This window comes from Falco naumanni, chromosome 1 (assembly GCF_017639655.2).
Source record: "Falco naumanni isolate bFalNau1 chromosome 1, bFalNau1.pat, whole genome shotgun sequence".
Lineage (NCBI taxonomy): Eukaryota > Metazoa > Chordata > Aves > Falconiformes > Falconidae > Falco > Falco naumanni.
In genome coordinates, this window is record NC_054054.1 from 95,667,442 (window position 1) to 95,695,419 (window position 27,978).

The following is a 27,978-nucleotide window of genomic DNA, read 5'->3' on the forward strand; positions in this document are numbered from 1 at the left end:
CTGGAGGGAAATGGGTTTTTTTTGTTGGGTTTTTTTTTCCCTCCCTTTTTTTTTTTTCTCTCCCCCTTTCCCGCCCCCCCCTTCCCCCACCGCTTTGTGAGGGGTTGTGGAAGGCGAAGCCGGGGAGGGAGCGGGGCGCTTGGCGGCTTTTTCTCCCCGCGGCTGCCGCGCACAAGATGGCCGCGCCGGGGAGCGCCCTGCAGCAGCGGGAGGCAGCACTGCGGGCGGCGGGGCTGGCGTCGTTCCAGCCCGGCCAGAGCGGGGGGGCCTGGCCGGGCGGGCAGGACAAAGGCAGCTCGCATAATGCAGCCCCAACCCTGGGTGCCTATAAATAACGCCGCCCGCCCATCGCCTGCCTCCCTGCCCCCCGCTGCAGCCTCCCGCTCGCTGGCTTTTATATAAATACCGTAAGATGAAAGTAGCCCAATGCAGAGGGGGGGAAAGAAAAAATTAAGAGGAACAAACAACAGTGCTTTCCCCCCCCCCCAAAAAAAAATAAAAAAGCCCACAAAAAGCTAACAAAACCCCGGACTCGGCGGCTGTGGGGGGCGGCGGGGGGAAGACAGGCAAATGAGCAGGCAGCGCTGGCTGCGGGAGGAGCAGGGCGGCGTCGCCAGCCTCCCCGCCTGGAGCGGGCTGCTGCGCCCCGCCAACGCGCCGGGGGGAGCGCGGCCGCCGCTCCCCGCCGCTCGTCACATGGCTCTTTGTTGTTTTCCTTCTCCTGGCCCTCCTGGGCTTTTCCCCCCTCCGCCATCGCCCAGCCGCTCCGCCGGGGCAGCCGCTGCCCTGCTTCCTCCCGCCCGCCGGGAGGGGATGGGGCGGCCCGGCCCGGCCGGCCTGCAGCGCCCAGCTCCCCGGGCCCGCGGCTGGGCTGGCGCGGAGCCGGCTGCCGTGCTGCAGTGCGAGCCGCCATGGCCGTCCGAGGTGTTACATGTGCTGCTTTTTTTTTTTTCCCTTTCTTTTTTTTTTTTTTGTTGTTTTTTTTTTTGTGGTTGGTTGTTGGGTTTTGTTTTTTTTTAACAGAGCAGATTTTCCTGCGGCTCGCTTGGGGTGGAGGCGTGGGGGTTATTTCGGAGCTTCACAAGCCTCGCTGTGCTCTGCGGGGAGTTGTATCTTGTGCTCCACTGCAGACCCAGATTAGGTGAGCTAGGAAAGCCTGGCTTGAGCAACCACTTCAGAGGGCAGGACAGGGAGGAAAAGCAAACACTTGTAGAGAGGTGGCCTCCCTGGTAAGGCTAGAGCAGGAGCGTCCTGCGGACCCTGTGGGAGGGAGAAGGTAAGTGGCTGCTTGGCAGAGGCTGCCTGCGGGAGCGGCATGTGCCGGGCAGGGTGCGCCCTGCCCGCCAGTTCCTGCGGCTCAGGACCAGTCGGTCCGTGGGTTTGTAAAACCTGTGCTGTGGTATGTGCCGAGGCTCAGGTGTGTTTTCCTGCAAGGGAGCAGGGTGCTGCCGCGAAGGAGGCACCGCAGCCTGCGCCTTTCGCAACGACGCGAAGGGCTTACGCTCATCCCTTCGTTCCTCGTAAACCCCCCCCCCCCCCCCTCGGTCCTCACCGGGTCAGGCTCTGTCGAGAACAAGCGACAAACCGTCCTCACAAAACATAACACGTTTCCATGGAGGGGAAATTGAAAAAAAAAAAAAAAAAGGGTTCCGCACTGCCAGGGTGGCTGTAACCCGGTGCCTGTGCCCCCGTGGCGGGGCTGCGGCGTGGCAGCCATGGCGCTCCGGGCTGGGTCCCGACTCCGGCCAGCCCGCCGGGAAGCGCCTGGCCCTGGCTGCTGCCAGCACTGCAGCAGCCCTCCCGCTTTACAATCGCTTTACATGATAATCTGCTAGTCAACTTGGAAGAAAGGGTGACGTTATTCTTAGCTAAACACCATTAAAATGCTCCTCTGTTTCTCAGGAGAGGTGGAAAGCGTTTCAGCTGCCTGGAAATGGCCGAATCAGGCGACGTGTAGATCAAAGGGCGGTGTAGATCTGTGCTTGGGTTTGCAGGGGTTTTACGAACTGTAGTAAAAACGTTTCTGCAGCTTGCATCAGTGAGTTAAGTCAGCACGTGAAGTGATTAAAAAAAAAAGGCAGGTTTAAACAGCATCGGTTCTTAACTGTCCCGGGATTTAAAATTTGTTTAAATAAATATTTGGATATTAGTAATATCTGCATTTAAGCCTTGACGTTGGTCTGTTTAACCCTGAAGCAAGCTAGCTCTGCCCTAACGTAGGCTTTGAAACGATTCAGCCAGACCATAATACTGTGGGAGCTTAGACAGCTTTGTCTGTACTTGCACCTCTCTGCGTATTTTTCCAGGACTATGATCTTTGTCTGCAATTAATCATTGTTCAGGACGGCCGTTCCCGATGGTAGAATCCATGAGCTGCTCCAGCTGGGAGAGGTCCTAAAGCGTGTGTGCCTGGCGTACGTGCGAACCAGGGCCAGAAATTGCTGGGGCAGCAGGCGTTCGTACAGCGAGCCCGCCGTGCAGACCCAGTGAATTGTGTGGGTCCTCAGCACTTCTGGAAATTGTTTTTGTAAGTCTGAGCTGCACATTTCTTTCCGTTTTTCAGAGTTTCTAAATGACTGGTAATGCTCGATATAGTTTTAAAAGTCAACCGAGGCAGTTGAGACTGGTTGCGCTCTCAGAGTGGGTGGTTTCATGGCTGAACCTTGTATCTGAAAAGCTAAATGTTCTGGTACAGCATGTTTAAATCCCAGAAAGGTCAAACCAGACTTTCATACTTGCATTAGATTGACCCTGGTTTACTGGGTGAGACTCTTAGAGAAAGAAAGAGATCTCTCAGGGGAGGGGGGGGGGGGGGCGGGAGAAGAATTTTTTTTCTCTGAACAGCTTGTGGTGACTCTGCGCACATTCTTGAAGCAAAGGGGTTTGTTCTTGCCCACAGCGTCCCTCCCCTGCATTGTTGAGTGGAAAACTCTTATGCTAATTATTTCACTGTCTGTTATCAATAAGAAGTGATTTAATTTCTTTGGCAGAGTGTTGCAACAAGAGCAAATTAGATTGAGAGGCAAAGTGAAATAAAAAATATGCAGCTGTTCTGCCAAACAATGATCGTGACTGTTTACAACATTTTGTTTTAGACTGGCTTGTACCCAGAATCCTTTATATTGAAGGTTTTCATGTCACAATCCACTGCTTGTGCAAGGAAGCTAGATTAGTGTATTATAAAGGACAAAAGAGACGTAGGTTCATCTGGTTCGGCTTCCTGCATTATGCAGGTCATAAGATTTTTGTGAATTAGTTGCTTTTTCTCATTTGAAAGAATTTAACTACAGCGTACCTGCATCTTAGAAAAACATCAGAATTTCATTTTTAAATGGGCTGTGAGAGAGACTAAAATAAGAGTCACCAAGCGCTTTCCATCGAAATCTACCTGACAGACTAGAAATCAAAGTAACCTTTTTAAACTTGCCTAGTTTCTGCTTTCAGTTTCTGGATGTTGCTGTATCTCAGGCTGCTTGTCAGAGGAATGCTCCATTACCAGATTTCTGTCCCCATGTAGCTGTGTACAGGCTGATCAACTGAGCATTTAACACTCCCGTTGCAGACTTGCAGAGCTCCCCCTCGGGTCCATCTTTACAAATCCTGTAATCGTTCCTGTTGCAGTTCCCTGTGAACACTCCAGTTTTTTGCCATTTTGATCTGGGCAGAAGGGGACAGAGCTATCGGCTATCAGCGATAGTCGTACCCGTGCCAACAGCCCTCCTGGCTGAGATGTCTCTGTTAGGCATCCAGGGATTACACCAGCCCACATTCAGCTGTTTTCCCAAGACTGCTCCCAAAATACTCTCAGATCTGTTCCTTCTTGGGACACCGTACTGTTGGTTTGTGCTTTTTGTTCTGCATTTAGGGCTTTACAGTTGGCCCTCTGGAAAAGGACAAATCCTTAGACAGCATTGCTGCTTGCAATGGCTTTTTTTTTTTTTTTTTTTTTATAGCCCCTCCTGCCACTGTTGAGTGTCACCTATAAACTTGGTTAGTAATGTTTTTGTATTTTCTTCCAGATAAACAACTGCTTCTGTCTCCATTGTAGGAGTTTCCCGGTTCCGGGTGCGTATACACCTCAGCGGTGTCAATATTGTGTCAGGAGGAGGTCTGGATGTACGCCATCCTTGCCACGCCTCAGTTCCATGGGAAGAAAGCCCAATTTAGGAGCTGGAAGGGAGCCAGGAGGCACACTGCAGCATTTGCCTGCCCTGGTGTCTATAACATAGCCATAAAATAACGTAGAGCCCAAAACGGTAGCAGGACCTGTAAAGAAAGATGACAGCTCTAGAACACAGTGGTTACAGCTGCATTTTGAGACCTTCCTGTTTAATGGATTTTAATCCATTGGGTTATGCCTTCTTGCTCTTACAATCTCCTACTCATAATCAGATAAATGTTTCGCAGGGATTGAGGTATGGCACATCAGCCCTCTTGCGGAAATCTCCTACTACTGATGTTACTATTTACCTCCAAACCTCACAGTTTTTTAAAACAGTTTCTCTCAGCAGGTAAACTCATGAAGCTTGGTCTCCCATGGATTTGTGTCCATAAATGTCCCCTGACAAATCTTCCAGCTCTTTGCCAGTCTTGCTGAGCCTGTCTGGCTGGGCGAGGGGTAATGTGCTGGCTGGGAGCTTGATGGGGCAGCGGTACGGCCCCTTGGTATGTGCAAGGGCTCAGCTCTGCCTGCCTTTCCCAAGACCAGGGTGGTGCCTCTACTACATTCTCTACCCAGCTGTTCATTCAAGACCTAAATATGTTTGGGACTTCTACCCCACTGCCAAATTTGACTGAAACTGGAGGAAGGAGAGGAAAAATTACATAGAACAACACAGTCACGTTAGACTGTTTTATTTTTAGGAAACCAGGCTAAGAATATCAAAGGAATATTAAGTAGAAATATGGACAGGGTATTTGCCTGTTCAATTTTTTTGCCATGAAATTTTTCATTTCTTCCTAAGAACAGCAGATGATCTGTCTAGGGAATTTCTCAGCCAAAATCAGCAACCTCCTGACAGATTTCACTGGTGTCCCAGCACGCTCTCAGGATGCACAGGATGTAAGCATTGAACAATGACAGGGAATTACTAGTCTGCTGTGGTGTTTGGCTGCCTGGGTGCAAAGAGATGTATGGTGATACCCAGTGGTGGAACAAACATTTATTTTGTTTAAGATCCATACAAATTTTGATGGACATGCTGGATGTTTGCCAGGGCTGGGGTTTTTCAGTTTCTTTTAAAACTGTGTCTGTTCATTTTATTTCTGCTGGTATTATGACAAAGCCACCTCTGTATGAGAGGTAGTGCTTTCAGAGATCTAATCGTTCTCAAGCTATAAAGGAATAAAGAAGCTGTTTCAACACCTGACTTGCAGAATGTTTTGGTTTGCTTCTTGCCTATTGAAATGCAGCTGCTATTGAAACCCTATGATCCCATTAGAATGTACAACCAGTTATTTTTTAGAATACTTTCAAGCTTATAAAAATAATGAAATAAGAAGATGGGCAATTCTAATCAACATTCTAAAGCCATCAAATCACTGAACAGTTCAGTTCAGTTCTTCATGGCCTAAACAGTACAATTTTAAGAAAAAAAATACCATTTGGAGAATGTGGACACTCATATAGCTTACATCAAAAGGAAATGAAGATACAGATAAGTAATCTAAAAGGATATTTGTGCATTAAAATACTTATGTATCTGGACAGCTGTCATGAAACGGTTTAGGTGTGATGGTAGCTGGAGACCTATGAGTCTTTGTAACAAATGCAGGCATACAGGGATCGTGCTGATTATAAGTGATGGAGTATAAAATGTTGCGGCCAGAAAAGTGTTGACAAAGATCAAATGAATGAGTTTAGTTTACAAATCAGAGCAGTTTCTTCTAACTGATATGATACAAATCACCTACAACACAAGACCGAGACAGTTTTGCCCTTGACATTGTTGCCATTGTTCTCAAATCTGCAGTTCAGGATCCCCATCTTGATTTATTTTTTGACAGGACAGTTGGGAGTGCCCCAGCTGGTCTACTAAGCCCTGGGTTTCAGCTGAGTGGGCCAGAACGTGCAGGATTAGTGAATGCTGTGCCATCCATTGCTTTTCTAGGCTGCTGCATAACAGCAGCTCCCAGTTGCTAAGCAGCTGCAGAGCCAGGCTCTGCCTTTGCTACCAATCAGCTGTACCAGGGGAGCAACGTGGGTTCCCCTTGATCGGTGGAGAGGAGCCAGCAGCGTGAAAACGGGAGCGGTGGCCATCGCAAAATTGTTCCTTTTCTGGCTGGCTGATGGGCCCCCTGGCAAAAATGCTGGAGTGAAGCGAAGGGACACTTGATGGCCCAGAAGCAGGGGGTGGCAGGGGGCGGGGGGAGAGGGAGAGCCAGCATATGTGCACAACGGAGGTTACAAAGACAGCAGATCTTAGCAGAGCAGGGGGGCACACGCTGAGGAGAAAGAAATGGGAGAGAGGCCAAATGCACAGTTCAGAATATAATAAAAAAAAAAAAAACAGGAGGAGAGTGCGGCATATGGAGAGGGGAAATAAAGCAGAACTTGCACAGCCTGCGAATAATTGAATAGAAAATACAGGAAGAGAGGGAAGGAGCTTGATTCATTACTGCCCTTCACCTTGTGGAGTCGGCTACACCGGGGAAGAGGAGGTGTGGAATACAACAGCATCTTTCATGTTTAGCAGCGAACTGTAGGTTTTACATTTCAACCCCTGCCATTTGTGGTTTTCTTGCTGCATATCCCCTGCCTTTTGTTTAGACTTGATTCCTGCAGGCTCTGTTCTTATCTTTGCCTGGTTTCTTATTTATTTTTATACTTGCTTTGGCTTTTGTTATTTTTTTACAAGGTAAGCCTTAAATTAAAATACCGTTTCCAGATACTTTGTTTCAACCTTGAAGAGGGCAGGCCGTTGCTAATTCCTAACTGAAGTTCGTTTCCAGTAGATCTGCAAAGCCATTGCTGCTTTTCTCCCCCTCTCTTTTCCAGGAGCTGCTGATGGAGAAGAGAGTTCCCTTTACTTCCCTATGCCTTCCCCTGTGCGTTGTTTTTCCTTTTCCCTGCACAGTGCCTGCCAGCAGCCCGGGAAGACTTGCTGCTAGCAGCATGCGGCAGGAAGTGGTTCCTGCGGCAGTAAATTATCACAAATGCCTGACATGTTGCATAAGGAGGAGCAAAAAAGTGTCATGAACATCTGCGGGGGGGTTGTGACCAAATGAGATTCTAGTTCCACCACCGCTTAGCTGCCCACATGAAAAAATACTTTGTGGTCTCAGTGCCGAATATGCAATTGCCAGTTAGAGCTGGCAGGGAAGCAGGGAAGCTATATGTTCCTCTCTCCAGCTCTTCCAGACAGAGGATTGAGGGGCACATTTGTACGGGAGGGTGGGGAGAGGATTTAAAGCTCGTGCAGCTGTCACCCTTCTTTGTGGCCAGCCCTGGCTTGCTTGGAGGCCTGTCGACTGAGGACACTTTTTTTCCCAGCTCCAAAACTGAGTCCTAAAAGGAGAACAGATGCCCACCCAAATCTACAGGAAGAATTTGCTGTGGGCTCTGTGTGTGTGTGTGTGTGTGTATTTCAGGCCAATAAAAAACTTGACAGTTATGCAGCCAGATGTGTTTTGTACTTGGCAGATTTTTGTCTAAGGTGTCTGATTCAGAAGGATGCTATATTTGCTTCCTCCTTCCATTTGTTTGGAGTCCTGTATCTTTGAACGGGGACTGTCTATACTGTTGTTAAACTCGTAAGACCATTAATGATCTAGATGCACTGACATTTTACAAGTAGATTTAGCAGCCTTTCACACAGCGGGATTTTTAGCATTATGAGAGACGCAAGTTTAATTAGAATGATTTTAACCAGGAAATCTCCCTGCCTTAAGAAATCAGAGCTACTATGTTAATCCTGGTGAGCAATGGGAACTTAACAGCATGCCTGTTGTTGTGATGAGAGTCAGGAATGGTGAAATATGTGTAGGAAGGGAGAAACGCACAGGAAACATGCCATCAAGGACAGTGGTGTCAAGCTCGCACAGGGCAGCGCGCCAGTCCGCATTTGGCAATGGATGACCCGTGGGCTGGAGCAGCACCGGCAGGTTGCTGCCCTCTACGTGCCTGTGCACACCAGACCATGCCACTGCCGGGATTGCTCAAATGCCTTCCCAACCCGTCAAGGACCTCCAGCCAGGCCACTGCACCATCAACCCATCCAGCTCCCACAGACATGTCCCAGGCCAAAAATCACAGCTCTAAAGCAAACATGACACAATTACAACTGGGTTTATTTCCACTGCCTGAAGTTATTAATTAGCCTGCTCTCAGAGCATCGCTGTTTCTTTGCAGGCTTTGCTCTGGCTGGGTTAATGGCTACTTTCAGGTCTGAGAGAAATTCAGTCTGGGCCTGTCCTTTGTCTAGTGATGCTCTGACAAGCCAGAAACCTTTCTGGCTCCTGCCAAACCTCTATGCCTATGTATGAGCTTCTCCCAGCCAGACAAGGACAGAGCAAACGCTTCCCGCTTAGCTCTCCTTGTACAGCTAGCACTCAAGAAAAAATGGGCAGGAATTATGGTGTTTCCCATAGGGATATAAACAGAGGCTGTTATCATCTCTTCAGTCTGCAGTTGCTGCCTTCCTGTAGGAAGTTTGCATAAATATCAGAGGGAAGGATGTGAACTTCACATGTTAACTGCCCTTTAATGTCAGTGCCATACGTTACTCAGCAAAAGCCTGCCTGTTTCATCCACAGTTGTCTCTCTTACAGCCTACTTTGCTATCCTTTTTTCTCCTCCTATGAATAGTCCCTGTTTCCCCACATTTGTCCAAAAGATTTGAGAGCTTCCTGCCTGGGCCAGGTGCTGGAGTGATGGCTATTGCATAGCCAATGCAGCAATGAAGTGTTGATCAAAGCCTGGCTTCTAACAGCTGAAAAACACGTGCTTGTTCAGGTTGCATTGTAGCTCACATAGTGGAAAATACATTTAACAAGCAAAAACCTGGGATCACTTAAACTTGAGGTTCTCAAAAGCCTCACAAAAAAAGTACAACTCCACACATTTCAGGTTTAGTGGAACCTACCAACCAGTTTTTGGGGAGCATAACCCAGATTTGGCCACCCACAGTGGACCTACCTACCCCATACTTACCCCTACTGTGTAAACTAAAGGAGCTGAATACAACTCCTGGCTGTGGTGCTGTGTTCATCTTAATAAATATGCCTATGGATTTCAGTCCTCCTTTGTTTCTAAACCAGCAAGTACATTAAAATATCTCTCTCCACCAGCAATTACGTACTTTGGGAAGGCGAGAAGAAGGGAAAAGTAATTTGAAGCAAGCAGATACTACAGAGAGCACTCTGATTTGGAAAAAAAACTCGCCAACTTCTTGATGCTTGCTGGGTCAGGTGGAGTGCTGGGTAATGGAAACACAGGAAGGTATAAGCCAGAGGGATTTTAGTGTTGTATACTAAAGAGATGGGTTGGATACTGGGTAAAAACACATTGTGTTGCAAGGAAAGCTATTTACAGCTCTTTTCCCCACGTTTCCCAAAATTACTTCCTGATGGGATTTATTCTCTGCTGCAGATCTGGATGCAGAAGAGCATCTGATGCTGATAAATTCACACAGATCTGTAGCAGAGCCCTGTGCTCTCACTCAGGCACGAGCAAGCCTGTGCATCGCTCATGAACCTGCTGCTTTTGACCGTTCCCATGGTAAAACCAACCACAGCTACCAACGCAGACACAACCTGCAGATCTCATCTGAAACAAAACATTCTGAATCCCTCTCTCTCCAGCGAATCTCCAGATTCACTTCTCAGCACAGAGGTAGAGGATGAGATCCAGCATCACTGTGATAGCTCTGTCAGCCTGTGTTGACAAAATCCTCCCCATCACTCAGTGAAGCCATGCCAGCACATCTGGGAGACAAACATATCGCCCAGATCCGTGGGGGCAAAGTTACGGTGGTGTTGGCAGACACTTGCTTGTTCATTTCATGCTTTTCAGAGATCACTCACTGTGTTTGATGTTCCAGAAAAGGATGGGATGATCTTAACCTTGTGTTACCCGTTTTTTACAACAGAACTTGGCTTGAGAATTCACAATTTGGCTTGAGAAATTAGTGAGGAACAGAAACTTGAAACTACCCCTAAGCACCTACTGTATCAAGCTGTGACATTACCATATTGATTTACACACTCTTCAAATTTGTAAAGTGGGTTTTTTCCCCCCCACAACTGCAAAGTCAAGAACTTAGTTTCTAATGAAAGATGAGATTCAAAATACACCACATTGGCCACACATGTATCAGGTAGGCCATATCTGGCCCACATAGTTGGCATCCCTGATTTAAAGCATACCAGAGAAAATAACACAAGAAACACTATGTGTTCCCTATAAATAGCCGCCCTCTAGGTAGTACTCAGTGTGTGGTTTATGAACAAAACCTGTCCGAACTACATCAAAGTGCCTGAATATTCACTGCTTGATTTTGATGAGTTCTGTGTCCAGTTTGGCTAACACCTCCTTGTTGCAGACCATTGTCCTGTTTTCTTTCACAGCCCTCTGAACTCTGTGGTAGCATTTGGGCAGATTTTACATCAAGTTTATTGACAGATTTTTGCACTGATTTAGTGCATGGGCTACTTGAGCCAAGTGAAACAGGAACTATATTCCGAAGGCATGAAAAGGCAGAAAGGAAATTTTCTTATTGAAATATAATTTTTCCACATTACTTAATAGTCTAGAAAGTTAATACCTTTCTGGCAGCACTTCCCACTGGGAAAAAAAAATACGGTTCCTACTCAGCCAAACAACAATGTAATAATGTTTTAGGTTGGGTTAAATGTCTTAGAAACTGGCAGGTGTCACAGCCACCTTGCCTCCAGTGAAAAAGGCAATTGAGAGCCCTTATGAAACAAGGGATTTACATCAGTAGGAGCTACTACACAAAAACCAAGCACATGGCAAGGTTTGAATAGATGGTGAATCATGTGGCCCAAGGGATTTTTCGGGGTGGGGGCATGTGTGTAAAATATCAGGCCATGAGGACCAGATGGCAGAGCTCTGCATATGCAAGAGCAACAGCAAGAAACACTACAGAAATGGATACTGAGAAGCAGCTGAAAGTTGAGGAGACTGGGAGCTTTGATTTTGAAAAAAGATATTTCCAGGGTTGAGTGAAGGTCAAAAGAGAGTGTTGGCACTGTGAACAAAAACACAACTGAAAAAACAGTTTTGTACAGTTGTTCTGTAAACAAACTGAATTACCTTGAGTATATATATACCTAGCTTTGTCATAGGCTTCTCCTCTTACACGGATATTGTCACCCATAACTTCTTTGGATATTGTCACCCATAACTTCTTTGTGTGTGCAGTGGTCTGTGCACATGACAAACAAATGTTGTCCTTGTGTGACAGCTGAAATTTATGAGAAATTCATTCTACTTAGATGGTAAGTCCTGTTCTTTAGGGTCTGTATTTCCAGGGCGTTGTCTCTTGCTCTGTATATACATGCTGTAGTGGGAATTCATTGCTGAAAACACAAATAATTAATATCACTGGTAATGTTAAAAAATAAATATTTAAGGCTCTGTTTTGTTATGCACAGTTTTAACTAAGTTTATAAATATTACCTTTGACATAAATGGGGCTACTTGTTCTTACTAAGTTTATGTTTAAGTCTTTGTAAAGCTGGGGTCTGTATTATCAAGAAGAAAATTCTTAAGTGTATTTCAAAAACGAAGTTCTAAAGACATTTAGGAAGAACAGGTCCCCATTCTTGTCTAGTTTATATTACCATATAAACCAATAATATCAGTATACAGCAGATGGCGTGTTCTGTTACTCCTCTCTACAATTGTGGCTACAAGGAAGTACGAGTAGTCTGAGCCCCTGCTGGTTAGCTAAAACAGTTGTATTTTCCATTAGAAATATTACTGCAAGCCATGCTGCTTAGCCTAAGGGCATGCACTACGATAGAGCTTAATTGATTGGAAATGTAAAACTTTTACAGTATTCAGAGTTCCTCCAAAGAGAACACAGCTAACCAGAATATTTTGCCAAGTCTGTTAACATATTTAAAACAGTATTTTGTGAGCAGGAGGATTTAGTTATGCTTCTCTTCCCTCATTTGACTTGATAGTCACAAAACTTACGGGCTCAATTCTAGCATTACTAAAACTCAGTTTCCTTGACTTCTTCAAGCACATCACAAAGGGACAAAGAGAGGCAGCACAGGTGCGTTGGTGGTGTTTCCTTAGGAGGTCAAGCTAAGGATATGCCTTAAGGTTCTTCCATTGTACCAAAACCATTTAGGAGGTTGTAAGCACTCTTCCCCAGGCTCGGTATTCTGAGAAACGGGAGTATCAACTTATGTCATCACCCTGTATTGTAAAAAAGCCATAGCCTCAATATTAAACCTAATCTGTGAGGGGGTTTTGGGTGTCCTCAAAACTAACCTGAATTACCCATCAATACCATCTAAAGTGTTAAAGCATCTTTTAAAAATCCTAAACTTCCAGCAGTTTTCCTAGGCAGTGTGCTAACCTTTCGCTCCTTCCAATTATTTTCCTTGGCAATTGTGAAGTGACAAATCGGTAACAAGACTGGAATACAGATATTTACCATACCCCATTAAAGTCTTGATTTTGGTACACTCACTGTAAATCTCTATACGCATATTGACTCTTGAGCTGCAAATGCGTAAGCTTTTGATGAAACGGAACTTGTGCCAAAATCAATATACAGGCCAAAACAGAAGCAGGAGGACACTTACAATTAATAATGATTAGATTTGAATTTTACTAATAGAGGCTTGAATCTTCTTCAGTTTAAATCAGTGGCAGAATTCCATATTGGATTTTACTTTTTCACAGCCAGCAAAATACGCTTACCTTTTGCACAGGAGTTTATATGCCTAAAGCACTGCATACCAGTTATTTAAAAATAAGTAACTGAGACACTGAAATGCTGTATTTCATCAATACTAAATTACCTCACTACAAATAGAACATCCATTATTTAAAAACAGTCTTTGGAGTGTTTACAGTTGATTTTATAATCTACTCATTTTACATTGTTTCCTCCCAAATCTAAAGGTGTACAAATCTAAAGTTTCCTTAACTATAAAATCTAAAAGGAGACAAAGCTGTGAGAAATGTAAAGGTTGTTTTGTGAGGCTTGCAAAAAAACAAAAAAAAAAAGCAAAAAAATCAACCTAACAATGACCCATAAAATACTTTTATCCACCCCAAAAATTTTTATGACAATAATTGAGTTGAAAAAAACCCGCCTGAATTACAGTATTCAGTTACAGGAAGACTACTGAGTCTATCTGCTGATCGTATCATACATAGTGTGACGCTGCTTTTGAGCTAGGCCCAAATAAATTAATTCAGGGTAAAACAATTCTTTCCTGGACCATTCATTCCTGTGTGATACTGGAATGCCCTCAGCCATTCCAGTAAACAGGAGCTGATAGCTTTTACTGTGGTCCAGATAAGTAAGACACTGGTTCACAGAGCATCTTTTTGATGGCTTGTGTATTCTACATACTTGTATTCTACATACTTGCATCAACTTTTTCCTCTGTAAAATGGTTAGCTTTAAATAGGTGTGAATTTGGTTTATTATTATTATTATTATTGTTGTTGTTGTTGTTTTATTATTATTGTTGTTGTTGTTACACAATCATCATCATTATCATTATTATCATTCTTACCATTATTATTTTTATTTTAATTATATGACACTTTGTTGGGTATTTACACGCCCCCCCATCCCCAAAATACCCTTTTCTAGCTTTTGTTCGCCCTCTGCACAAAGCAGTTTTCCTTGAAAGAGATGGGGAGAGCAGTCCTGTTTGCATTCGGTCTGGAAGGCCATCTAGTGACACAACCGTGCAGGAGAAAATACAAACCCCTGAGTTGTGATTTTATTTTTTTTTTCCCTTAGTTGAATTAAATGATCTTGCTACACTCAAGCATGCCCTTGGGGGTTTGTTGCTATTCCCACAAGTGGTATTTTCAAAGATTTCAGAGTCAGTTTTGATTTCTTAAGGGCTAACGGGGTTTATTTGAGACGGAGCACACTGTTGACCCCTGCTAGGAAAGAAATATATTTTTTTTTGTGCAGAATGGTGGTAGACTGGCACTTGAACAGGTCTGATGTGAGCACAGTGTCGCTCCTCTGACCTTGTTGGAGCCCAATGTGTCCGGCTGTTGTGATCCCCTGCCTTCCATGCTACAAAACAACGCCAAGTAGGTGCCTTTGACCACCACATCTCTACAATTAAAATGTACAATTTCGGTTTATTTTCATCGCAGCTCAGCTTGGATGGGCTGGGACTGGTGAACACACAATGAGCAGAGCTGTCGGTTCCTGCTCAAGCAATACAGCAGAATACAGGCAGAGTCAGTGCTGCTCCAGGTGCCAGCAACAAGAGGCATTTCAGGGGGTGCCCGAGGGGGTCTCTGCCTCCCCCTCACCACGGCCAGCCCTGCACGCTCTCCCCTTGGCCATCATGACGGGGATCCACTGCTGCAGATGTTGAGGATAGACTGGACGATGTCTTCTCAGCTGCTGGCGGCTTGGGGTGAACCAAGACAGAGCCTGAGATCCAAAGGGCCTCCCTGGAGGAACTGGGGAGGCCGGGGAGGGGAGGCTGCTGGTGCCACAGCTGCTGGATGGGGTTGAGCACCCAAGCGTGGGTAGCATGGCGGGCGGGTGGGCAGCACAAGGCCCAGCGGCCCCAGGTGGATGGAGGCCTTGGTGGCACCGGCAGGACGGGGCTGTGGGGAGGGACGCCTGTGAGGAGCTGATGCCACTGGAGGATTTGGGGCCGCTGCGGGGGTTCGGGGCTACCAAGGGGGTTTGAGGCCACTGGGGGGGTTCGAAGCCATCAGGGGGCTTGGGGTTGCCGGGGGAGATTTGGGGCCGCCGGGGGAATTCGGGGCCACGGGGGGGGGGGGGGGGGGGGGTTCAAGGCTGCTGAGGGGGGTTGGGGCCGCCGGGGGGGGCTTTAGGCCACCAGGGGGGCTCAGGGCCTCCAAGGGGGATTCGGAGCCACCAGGAGGGTTTGGGGCTACCAAGGGGGCTCGAGGCCACCGGGGGATTCAGGGCCACCGAAGGGGTTCAAGGCTGCCGAGGGAGCTCGGGGCACTGAGGGCTTTGAGGCCACCAGGAGGGCTAGGGGTAGCGGGGGGGGGATGTCGGGGCCACCGAAGGGGTGCAGGGCCGCCGAGGGGGATTCAGGGCCACCAGGAGGGTTCGGGGCTACCAAGGGAATTCGAGGCCGCCAGGGGAGCTCGGGGCCGCCGGGGGGGTTCGAGGCCGCCGAGCGGGCTCTGGGGAGCAGCACCCCCGGGCCCTCCGCGTGGTGAGGCGGCGGCGCGGTCCCGGGCGGGGCCCTGACGCACCTGAGGCGGCGGCGCCCGCGGCGCGGCCAATCCCCCGGCGGGGCGCGGTTGGCGCTGCCGGCCCCGGGGCGCCCGTCGCGCTGAGGCGGCCCGGGGCAGCCGCGTCCCGCCCGGCCGCGCTCCGCTCCATGGCGGCGGCCAACGGGGCCCTGGCCGAGGGCGCGGCGGCGGGTTCCCGCGGCAGCGCGGCCGCCCCGTCGGGCAGGAGGGAGCTGAAGGTGGTGATCGTGGGGGACGGCGGCTGCGGGAAGACGTCGCTGCTGATGGTGTACGCCAAGGGCACCTTCCCCGAGGTGAGGGGCCGGGGGCGCGGGGGCTGGGGCCCGCCCGGCGCTGCCTGCCTGCCCCTGCCTGCAGCTGCTTCTCCCTTTGCAGCAATACGCGCCGTCCGTCTTCGAGAAGTATACTACCAGCGTGACGGTGGGCAAGAAGGAGGTCACCCTGACCCTGTACGACACGGCAGGTAAGGGCTTCCTCACCTCGGGCGGCCCCGCTACCAGCCCCGGCGGTGCGGGCACAGGGCACAGGGCACGGTGCTGAGCCCCAGCCCGGCCCCCGCGCCTCGGAATTTCAGTCAAACAAGCACAAACTGCTTCAATCGGTGTAAAATGCTGGTCCTGTGAACGTGCCTGTATTTCTGTTCCAGCACCTGTTGCAATGTCAGCTTAAACCAGACCGATACCTGAAGGCTGTAAAGCTGGACATATTCTCAAATTGCTTTTATGCAAGCGTACTTTTAACGTGATAGTGTGGTTAAGGCTGCAAGAGGTTAAAGTACAAACAAATCAACAACCGTTACCTGTTGCAAGCATAAGTGTGCATGACAGAAAAAAAGAGGTCCCTTGTCTGGTGGCAGTGCTGGCCCTGCATTCGTTCATTATCTTAACAACCCAGTTTATTGAGAAAATCGCATCAGATAGCAAACATATCTGAAGGTATTAAAACCCATTTCCCAGATGGAAAGCATAATACAATCAACTGGGAAAATATTTTAATCTCCTGCCACGTGTGATCGACTAGCGAACGAGAAAAAGGCTGGTTTGTGTTCACAATAAAAAGGCTGTAGCAGTAAAAGCCGTTTGAAAATGCTGGTAGTTTGCTTGGGTTCATTTGAGGAACTTGTGAAATGGTTTGTGTTCAACTTAATTCAAAGTACCTAGACTCTTGTTATCCAGCTGCGTTCCTAAATGAGCTCTAAAATTGACACATGCTCTGTTTCAGCTCTGTAAATCATCTGTTTCTCTTCAAGCCTGTGGAGTTGTTCCAAATTTATACCAACATAAATAAGAACTGAATGCAGTCCATACTAATTTTTAATAGTAGTAAAACGCGCTTATCTTCTTGCAAACTGTACACGATATCTGAATAGATAATTTTCAAGTTTTTTAATCTAGAAGTGAATTTTATTGCTAATCTTTAGTGCAGTATAGTAAGATCCTGAGTACCCAATTTGCCAATATATCTTCTTGTGTCAATTTTACTGTTCTCAAGTCAAGATTTGTTATCAAGATTTGGATAATGTAGCTTCTACTGAATGGCACGGCTTTTGTGTTTGAGTCTTAAAGGAAGAGAGAAGAGCTGAAATCTAGTGTAAGCAACCAAAGAGGGATTTCCTTAATACACTGTGGTGGCACAAAGGACTTGCCACAGTGAACTTGTGTAGTTTTTGTGTTTGTTCACTGTCAGTGTGGCATTTTTGCCTGTCACGCATTTCTTGATAACATGGCTGGCTTTCATTTAACATTACCGTGCTGCAGCTTCCAACGTTTGCTTTTTGAGTCTCTTCCGGGCTTTAAAGAACATGGGCTGGATCCAGAAATGGCAGTAGGTAGGGCAGGTTCAGTAATGCAGCACTAAACTCTCGCAAGCCTGACATAAGTGCTCAGCTTCTTGCATCATGCAGGGAGTTCAGCTCTGCGCAAGACCTACAGCTGCCAGCAGCCTCGAGAGTGCTTGCTGAACCGGGCACTGGTGGCTTATCATAGAATAGTTTGGGCTGGAAGCGAACTTTAAAGGCCATCTACTCCAACCCTGCCCCAGTGAATGGAGGCACCTTCAACTAGATCAGGTGGCTCAGAGCCCCATCCAGCATGACCTTAAATGTTTCCAGGGGTGAGGCATCTACCACCTCTCTGGTCAACCTGTGCCAGTGTCTCACCACCCTCACTGTAGAAGATGTCTTCCTTACATCTAGTCTAAATCTACCCTGTTTTAGTTTAAAACCGTTACCCCTTGTCCTACTGCAACAGGCCCTGCTAAAAAGTTTGGCTCCAGTTTTACCTTGTTTCCTTGTTCAGGTGTGCAACTTTAGCAGAAAGCATCTACCCTTCTGCCCTTCCACATTTAGTTTACAACTATAAATAAGAGCACTGGGACATATTTTGTGTCTCATAAGACAATTCAGGAAGTGGAGATACCATTGTTGTGTAGTTGGTAGAGCTCTTTGCCATGAAAGAACAATTGCTTTCCATCTCTCGTCTGGAAACCTTGAAACCAAACATATTTCACCTCCCAAAACAGCATCATAACCACCAGGCTAGAAGTTGCTAGAGGCTGCTGACACTTGTCTCCTCCCTTCCTATTAAATCTGTTTTGCTTTGCATGAGACACATGAAGATTATGAGGTGCGGAGAAAGGGGGGACATTGCCAACTTGGTTAAGGCATTTGCTTGGGATGGAGAAAGACTTGAGTTTTGGTTCTTTTTCAGAGCTGCTTACATAGTTTTATGTTACAGATCTGTATCGTACTCTGTAATTCAAGCAGCTTTTCATCCTCTTTCTGAAGCTGGAAGTTACACTAGAGGAAGAACTCACCTGAGTACATACTTTAATCCCATCCTGTTTTTAATAATAGAAAACTGATGTTGAGTTCCTTAAGGTTTGGACTAGGACCAAGAGCTAGGTCCTGTCCTCTGAGTTCAAATTGTGCAGTAAGAACAAGGGGACTGTCCGGAGTTTCAGCTCAGTGTTCTGGAGACAGGAGAGCTCCTGTCCTGCTGAGTGGATGCAGCACGGGAGATGCAGTTTTGGAATCGGTGTTTCACTATGTTGACTTGCTTTTGTCATATCATGCAGCAGCAGCTCATTAAATTTCTCTCTCAGCTGGGTGATGATGCTCTGGGGTAAGCATACAGCAGCAATTGCAGCTTAAAGAGGAGTCTAAACATAACAGCTTATTACTGGAAGTGGAGTGGTGCAGCCACATTGGCAGTGTTTTATGAGTCCTCTTCCAACTTACTGAACTACTTGAATTGGCCCTGCTCTTCTCTAAAATCCTAAGACAGCTTGTGTTTTGCTTCTTAGTCTGAAAGGTTCCCAAATCGTTCAAATTATCATAAAATCATTTAAATGTGATCAAAAGGATGCTAAACTATTTCTGAGGTGAAGGTCTTCAGCTAATTGCTGTGTAGCAGTGCAGGAGAGAAGGCAAAGCTGTTCTCCTAAAAAGTATCACAGGATCTTCATGATGGACCAATTGCAGAAAGGACTTCAATATTTTTAGGATCTTACTAAGCGCCAACAGTTGCATGTACTTCAGCATCATGGGAGGGTAAAGGACAAGTTCAGCTCTGTTTAAACTGTGTAACTGTTTAAAGGTAGAAGGATTCTTTGTATTCTCAAGTTCTGTGCAGTGCAGCTTGAGCGTTGGAGCTTGTCCTCCTTAGGGAAGGAGAAGGACACAAAGAACCTAAGAATCAAACATTTAAAGCTACAAAAGTTATTTTTTTTCTTGACAAGAATTCTGGTAACAAATGAAGTTAATAAGTTAGTCTAAACTAGGCTAGAAAAACAACTTTTGTGAGACTTTTATACTATGTTACTCTGTCCTCCTTGTCAGAGACACCTCTTGCTGTCACAGGAAGTTGGCGGTATGTATATGCAATGAGTAAAGGCTTTGAAATATCACTTGTCTCGTCTGCGAACAGGCTTTGCAGCTGCTTATTCAATTAAAAGTTTCCATTTCTTGCTGTGCTTGATAGAGGCCAAGGCATTGAGAGGTAAATTAACTCTGTTTTTTTTACATACTACGGGAGCAGTGTTGATGCTTTCGCTGGCAGTTCAGACACGAGGTTCAATTTCTGATGCTGTTCAGTGCAGGACTTCTCAGACCAAAGAGCAGAGCTCTGCTGGGCGCAGAAGGCTGAGGAGGAAGTAAATGCCTAATCATTGTGGGTGCTCGCTCTCTGACTGGCAGGAAGCACACATGAAGCCTGCAGCGGGGTTTTTCAGGTCTGTAATGACAGATGTGTGGCAGTCTGAGGCCTTAAGAGAAATTTGAAAAGCCAGTATATGTAAGAATAATTTTTCAGAACTTTGAAAAGGAGGGTGTGCCTGAGGAAGACAAAAAAAACCCCAGCTTTAATTGAAGTGTGCCCCCCGCCAAGCGTCCTTTTCTACTGATTTCTACTCTTCTACTGTCCTCTTCAACTGCCAAGAATGCCCGTTTCCCAATTTTTTTTAAAGTGAGTAGTGAAAAATCATAACTGGCAAGCTAATAACCGTGGTATGCCCACAGAGCCTGCAGAATAACAAATCAAAGATAATTAGATGCCTTTCTGTGTGCCTGTGAGGGCTTGCCATTGCAGGTTGCATGTCAATCCTGAACCACGAGTGTGGAGTTGCAGCTGACATGCGGCCATCCGCAGGAAGCGGTAGGCTGCTCTGGACCGGCTGGCAGGATATTACATTCTTCCGTACCCGTTGGCCGCGATGGGCAGCGCTGCTGTACCTTAGGGCAGCATGTCCTGGCAGGCTCCTAGGCTGCCGGGTCTTGACTCTTGTCCTTTACCCTCTCCTGGCAATGACATGGGTGCTGAGCTCCTTTACAGACTAAGCAGTGGACAGGCTGGCACTTCTTTGGTGGCAAACTGGCAAACAGGTGAGGAAGAGCAGTGGTGAACATGCATGTCAGACAGAGACCTGTGGTTTCACTTCTTCTCCTGTTCGCCCTCAGCCATTGCCTGAGGTACCACCCCACCGCAGGGCCTGACTACAGCGATGTGGGTTACGCAACACATCACAGAGGCATACAGGACTGTGGTCTTTGCAAAGAACTAGCAAATTTTAGGTTAATTCAGCTGGGCAAAGTTTTTTCTTCAAGAACAAACAAACAGACAAGGTCTCTGATGCTACAGTGAGTTGAGGAAAGCAGAGAGTCACAGATATACTCACATGTAGGCATATATTTACCTGATTCTTCCATAGCATGATTTTTTTAACTGGGGAAAGAATACAGCTACCTATGCTTGATGAAGTACACTCAGGGGTTTTGCATATACATGAAGTTACTGCTTAGGTCTACCCCTGTTCCTTCATTTTAAAACTCTTCTACTAGAAGACCTAAATCTGTGCCAAATTAGCTCTGACCACAGACTGAGCAGCTTTACAGAGAAATAGTCTCCCAAGGCCCTTCCTTGCATTTCATCAGCAGCACTTAAGGACAGGAGGTGAAAGGGATTGTTTTCGGTGAGAAGGACATCAATGTTTAGACACAGCTTGATCTGGGTCCTGTTACATCCTCAGCAACAGAAGAACTGCATCTGAGCTCTTAAAGCACAGCTACCTCTCCTTCCAAGTGAGTGCTGCAATCATCCGACCATCATACAAGTTAAGCAATTACCATCTAACCTTCCCCCTGTGGTCTCTGCGCTATACCTTGTTTGGTGCTCTGTATTTGAAATTCCAAATGTGCATGGAGCCACATTTTATTCAGCAGCATTTTCTCATGCACTTATTTTCTCAGTTTGCTTAAGAAACCCAAACAACTGCACAGCTAGTTCTGAAGATGAAGGTGCAGCAGTTCACTGGGGCATATCTATAGTTTTTGACTTGCGATACAGCATATTTGTGTCACATCAGACACCTCTTCTGTTATCCCATGCAGGAGAGTATGAATTTAACTCTATGTTCTGATTTCAAGCAAATGAACACGTTTCTTCCAATGGGACAGTTCTGACTGCCTCAAATTGCCAGCAATAACTTGGAGGACCTTTTGATTTTTACAGGCTACATTAGTAGAAGGTCAGAGGCTTGAACTTGAACAGGGAAAATCATACACAGCACTTAGCACTAGAGAAAGTTAGGAAGAAAAAAAAAGTTTGGCGCCTGATGTGTTTAATTCATTTAGAGGATTATCTCAGCAACAAGATGGTAAATCAGTTGCAAACAAGTAGGGCTAAGCAGTACAGTCTTTGCTCTGAATGTTTGTACAATATGGATAATTTTGTCAATTGTGTATTATTTCTGGATTAAACTTGAGGGAATCAGTCCTTCTTTGTTCTGCACCTCACCCACAGAGCACACTGTTCTTGTGAAAGCTCCAATACAGAATGGTCCAAACCCAAGAGTCCTGTTTTTACAAATATCTCGAACAAACTGAGTAATGGTTTATCCAGGAGGGATTGCCTATATCTGGTAATTACTGCTTTTTTGAACTTAATCTTTCAAAGCAAGACCTCTTCAGACCCTGGCACGGTGATTACTGCGAAGTCATATGTATGGCAAGGGGAAGGAGTACAGGTCTGAAGTAAATTAGCTTCCTCTTGTCAGATCACGTGCTAGAATATCCCTCATAAGAAGTATGACAAATCCCCTGCTTTTCCAGAATTCAGCAGCATCCCTAAGATGAGCTCTGTAGTCCTGCTTCAAAGACCAGTTAAGCCTGGCTCATGTTGCAGCATGTCTTGTAAAAATCACGTGCATGCTGCTACAGCGAGCAGCGGTGCTAAAGGCACGGTGTGCTAATCGCTGCTTCCTCTCAGGTCACTGGGCTGGGAAAAGCAAGTTTACTACTAAGATTTTTACTTCAGCATTTGTGTCTAGCAAATACGGCATTTCTACTTCTCACAGCATCGCACGTACAAATGTATTTGGGAGAATGGAGCTACTGCCAAATTGCAAAAATTTTAATCGATAACTGTCAAATTCCTCTTGTTGATTTTGCTTCTAAGCAGCAATTTGGCGATCGGCGATTGAAGTGCTTCTAAGTACTTAGCAGTTGGACAAAGCAGGCTTTTTATTAAAACTTGCCAAGGACATGTTTTAGATTATATTTACTTGTTAGTGAAAAGGAACTCTCCTGCACTTCAGAGAAGGAATTTTACAAGTACAGAAAACCTGCAGTCTGTGCAATTACAGTGCCATTGTTCTTGATTTCAAACATGTATCTTTACATATTCCCATCATACTGCTTAAGGACAGAGATTTCTTTTATCCAAGACATTTTCTGTGTTTCAGGGCAGGAGGATTACGATCGGCTACGACCGCTTTCTTACCAGAACACAAACGTCGTGTTAATTTGTTACGATGTCATGAACCCCACTAGCTATGATAATGTAGCAGCTAAGGTAAGAGACTTTTGTAATTGCTTCAACCTTTCAAACGAATTATATGCACCCGATACATGACAAGATGTCAGATTAAAAAAGCTGACGCTTTTAATGTCGTGTACCCTGGGCATGTAGATGCACAGATCACTCATCACGCACTGAGCTGCAGGTCACAGACCTTAGACCTTGAGCTCACCTCTCCGCAGCTCCTAAGGGCTCAGAACTGGGGTCAGCTCTGCAGCACACTAAAACGCTAAAAAGATCAAACACCAGCAGTGAAATCGCTGCTTTATCTGTAGCCATGTCACACAACCAACATTGCACACAAACATTTTAGATTCAAGTCTACTTCCATCACATGCGTATTTAACTACAGGGGAGTGATGCAAGCAACCACTTGCCAGTACTAGGAGTTCTGTAATGCTCCAAAGTAGCAGCTGACATTCCTGTACACTGCACCAGCAAAACAAAGCAAGACTTGGTCCAAATTCCGCTCTTAAATACAACTTCAGAGGAGCCCTTCTGAATTTAAACAGATGTTAAGTAAGCGCTTTGGCATAGCAACAGATGCCACCTATGTTTTTATAAATCAGCTGACTTTAGGTAGGACTTCTGAATATTTCTGTAATGTAAATAGTGCATGTTGGGTCCCTGCCACTAGATTAACGACTTTTTTGCAGCATATATTAAATGCTGGTTCAGTTCCTTGGCTTTATTGTTTTGATTTCAGGAAAAAAAAAAAAAAAGAGGCATATATAAAAGATTCTTTTTTTTCTACCATCAGTGGTATCCTGAAGTGAATCACTTCTGCCGAGGTGTCCCACTTGTACTGATCGGCTGCAAGACAGACCTTCGGAAAGACAAAGAACAGTTGCGCAAGCTCAGGGCTTCTAAGCAGGAACCCATTACTTACAACCAGGTAAGTACAAGTGCAGTTAAAGCTGTGTCCTCTTTGCAAGAGAGAAAGCACGCTTACTTCAGCAGCATTGCTCCTCACCAGTACAGTCACAGATACTCCAAAACTAGCTGATCACAGTGCCCAGATAAATTATTGACAGTCAGCACTTGGAGGGGTTTCTTTAAGTCCTTTTGGGAAGTGGTGCATTTTTAGAACTGAAGTAAAGAGAAATTTGGTATCTTGGTGTGACTGAAAGGACGCTACTAGCTATGCCTTCTATGCTCATTACATCTCATTCTTGTTTTCTTTCACAGCTGGGTTATTACTGTTGTTACTGTAAGTCTTAACAAGGTTGTTGGACTCCCTCCTTCATAATTTTTATTAGCATACATTGCTCCCATCACTGGTGCTTTGATCAGGACTGTGATAAAGACTGGAGATGCTAGGTTATACATTACAGGATTAAAAATACTGACTGTTCTGGAAAAAAATGTGTTTCGTAAACCCTTTTTAAAAATAAATCCTTTCAAGGATAACAGAAAAAACATCTGCAAGGCTTCTCTAACATAAGAGACTTTTCTTTGAAGTCTCTAGAAGGGATCTTAAGAAAAATTATTTACATATTATCAAATGATTTCAATGCAGTGAGACAACTAGTGTTACATCGCAGGCATAGCTGCCCTAGGCACAAGAGAAACAATGATGGAACAACTTGTCCCATGTCATACAAGACCTTTCTGCTCTGGTCTCCCAATTTTTAATTTTTTTTCTTTAAACTACACAGCCATCCTTCTCATCTCATCTCAGAGCAAGAACAGCAGCTTTCAAACTGTTTGATGCACAAGTCCAGGGAACAAGGTTAAGTGTACTAAACCCTTGAACGAATCAGTACTTTTTCTAAACAGCATGAAAAGAAGCTGTAACTGCATCACCACTAAACCTCGCTGGGACTTTTGGCTTGTCTTCCTTGCACACAAGATGAGATCCCCATCCTGTTGCTTTGTGAGCAGATGCAGATTGTCCCTCATTTGCATTAATAACTGCCCTTCGTTACCCTCACACATGAGTTCCAGAGCAAGCAACAGACACTTCTGGCGAGTGCTGACGTCTCATGCGATTACATTCCAGGGCCCACATGATGTACAAACTTTGTCTCCTGCTTGAGCCCTCCAGCTTGGTTTTTCTTCCCTTAAATATACACTACCTCAGTCTTTCACAGCTGATGGCATCTTGAGTCACGCGACATGATGCTTCCAATGCCAAGCACAGACGAGCTGAACAGTATCTGCCAGCACTGCAGCTTGCAAACAACTGGAAGGAGACAAACTGCTTAAATATGCTGAAGAAAAATCCCCCTATTGAAGCCTGAGTGCTCAAGTGACCCCACTCTAAGGGCTTATAATGTGATAAATGCAGTTTGTGAGCTGTGGGTTGCACACCTGGAATTCACACTCCAAGGCTCACAGGCATTCAAAACTGGGGGCAGACTGCAATGACAATAAAAAGATCACTAGCAAAGTAAGAAATCACTGTAGTGATTTCACGCAGCCAGGACTGCATGCAAATGTTTGATTCTAGTCTGTTTGCGTTGCATGCGTTTGGGTGAGACTGAGAAGCGCAGGTGCCCATTTCTGTATAGGAGGATTTCAGCTGAGCCCTAGTGACACTCCAAAGCAAAAGTCAGGGTTCCTGCATGTGCACCAGCAAAATAAGGTATGGCTTTGGTCCAGATTCTGCTCTTGCATGTGACATTCATTACTAAAGGTGACATCATGTAATAGTTAAGGTCAGACCTGAAAAAATATTGCCGTGTAGAGATCTTAACCTCACTTAAGTATCTACCTCAGCATTTCTTTTAAACAAATTTAATACTGAGAATATTTTTACACGATCAGCAATCTACATCTGTAGAGACTCTTAATACTGAACTGTTAGGCCAGGCTCTAGATCAACATAGGGGGAAATAAACTAGTTTATTTAACAGCACCTCAGTTTATTACCAATGCCACTTACATTCTAGCACTATACTCAGAGCCAGCTTCTTTCTCCCTCACCTCATGATACGAAGATGTACCAAATAATTCCCTTTCTTTCCCATCTCGCCTTTCTTCTCTCACAGTTTGGGTTTACATCTCCTCTTACCTTTTGTTCTTCCCAGGGGGAAGCAGTTTGTCAGCAGATCAATGCAGAAATTTATCTGGAGTGCTCAGCAAAATGTCGTGAAAACATAGAAAATGTTTTTAAAGAAGCAACAATCATTGCACTGAATGCCATGAAAAAAGCCAAGCGCCAAAAGAAACGGACAGTGTGCTCAGTGTTATGATCTGGACTGCAAGAGAGCATCGACTGCACAACAGCCAAGCAATCCAGATTTTTAAAACCAGCTTAACTTCAAAGACCCTTTTTTCATTATGTTTGCATTCCCAGAACAATGTTTATTTTAAAATGTATTTTTTAATATTTTTTGCACTTTCATTGCACTGCCCTCATAAAATTTTCAAAGCTCTTTATCAAGGTTAACTGATGCTCATGCCTTTGTCCATCTGGCTTTGGCTCCTAACTGCAAACGACCAGCAGTCAGGTCTTGGACTCTATTTAAATTGCAATGAACAGCAGCTGCCACTATATGACTTCATGTTGTTTGGTTTTTTCCCCTCTGCAAAATAATTGTGGAATGTTACAGCTACAATTTACTGTCTTTTTCAAGCAGAAAAGCCACATCTTTTGGAACAAGTGTTAGAGTAGCTTATCAGGCACCTATGAAGAGACAGAAATGGAAGTTCTGTCTTAAATATTTAATTTACAGCGCTGAAAGTTATAAGTACTCCAGGCAGCTACTACGTGTAATGTAAAGTCAGTTTTACAATAAATTTATATAGCTTATGTAATACATGAAAGATGCAAATATTGGTGCATGCTAGGGGAAATACTTGACTCATGCTCATTAACTGATGAAATCCTCTCTACTTCTACAAATTGAAGTTTTCCCTTTTGTGATGAAGGTGTCAGTTTGAGGGCTGCTCCGACTGTGCAACCAATACATGTGCCGCAAATTTTCTCATCTTTTGCACATCCCATGCAGTGAGATCTCAGATTTCAGAAGCAATTGCTAGTTTGTACCCATCATAAACCAAACCCATGAGGGGGAAGGAGGATTGTGCGGTACAGGCGTTGCCAAAAGTTTTCTGTGTAAGGCAAACTGCAGCCCATCCTAAGGGAGAATACACAGAACTTGTGTAATGGTAAGAAGAAACAACATTTTGCCAACAAGTTTAGGCAGTGCATGCCAGGAGTCTAATAATAGACAAATATTGCACATATAGAGCCTGGTAACTGTACATCATCCATATTTCATGCAACTTTATCCTCTGCTGGCTACGTGACCAGCTGGTGAAAAACTGGTTTGGAGCAAGCTATTATTTTACACTCAGGGTAAGAGATCTTTATCCTTGAAGTCTTTTGTTTTCTTTCTTCCCCTAACTTGTTTTCATTTAATTAAGGTTTGTGAATCCCTACAAGTTAAAAATGGAAATGAAAAAAAAAAAGTTACAAGTTTGTGCACATCTTTGACTACAGAAAAACAATGAAGAATTGTGCAGCCTTTTCTCCACGCGAAGACATTTCTCAGTAAAAAGACACAGAATCACCCATCCCTTTACCCAGTATGAAACTGAAACAACGCACAGGAAGTTACCATGTTTACCCTCAGCTCTGGGGCCGGATCTTTCTTGGTTTTTTATGAGTTTCTCATGCTGCAGAACTCAAGTTACTCACCACGTGCAGAACTTGCCACCCCTGGAGAACCAGGTCCCCACTGCTCAGATCCAGCAGGTTCCAGCACCACTCTCAAAACAATTTATGAATGGAGAGTTCAAAGGATTAAAAAACCCAACAAAACCTCACAGGGTGTGCCAAAGTCAAAAATTACTGTAGCAAGATACAGCCCAGCTAGTGTGAAAGTTGCTCAAAATATGCAAATTGCAATTTATTGTTTATGCCCACAGGACAGTGACGCTGTCATTTTGCTAGCCTTGCAGCAACAGAAGAACAGATGAAACCATTCCAAGTCCATGGTGCATATGTATCCCTTCATGAGCACGCTTACTGGGAGAAGGGCACCATTTTCAGATCCCGCTCTGCCAGAGCATATGCCCAGTTTGGGCTTTGTGCTAGCTCAAAGGAAGCCTGCACCGGTGCGAAGGATGCTGCCTGAAGCAGCTCACAAACCTGCAGCTGGCCTCAGGAGGTACAGACGTTACAGCACCCAAACAACACTTATATGAATAAGTTTAAGTTCAAGCAGCACAAGGAGTTAAGCAGGACAGCAG

At 45.4% G+C, this 27,978-nt stretch overlaps 1 protein-coding gene across 2 annotated transcripts; it reads left to right on the forward strand.

The window, feature by feature from the left end:
• Positions 1 to 15,485: 15,485 nt before the first annotated feature.
• Positions 15,486 to 26,274, forward strand: RHOF (ras homolog family member F, filopodia associated). Of its 2 annotated transcripts, XM_040609915.1 has the most exons (6): positions 15,495 to 15,717; positions 15,800 to 15,887; positions 22,661 to 22,770; positions 23,537 to 23,671; positions 24,435 to 24,508; positions 25,809 to 26,274. In XM_040609915.1, the coding sequence occupies exons 1-6, from the start codon at positions 15,553 to 15,555 to the stop codon at positions 25,879 to 25,881; spliced, it is 645 nt and encodes a 214-aa protein (XP_040465849.1). In that variant the 5' UTR covers positions 15,495 to 15,552; the 3' UTR covers positions 25,882 to 26,274. The 2 variants fall into 2 exon arrangements, with proteins under 2 accessions (XP_040465839.1, XP_040465849.1); XM_040609905.1 differs by lacking the exon at positions 24,435 to 24,508 and having other exon boundaries at positions 15,486 to 15,717.
• The last annotated feature ends 1,704 nt before the right edge of the window (positions 26,275 to 27,978 follow it).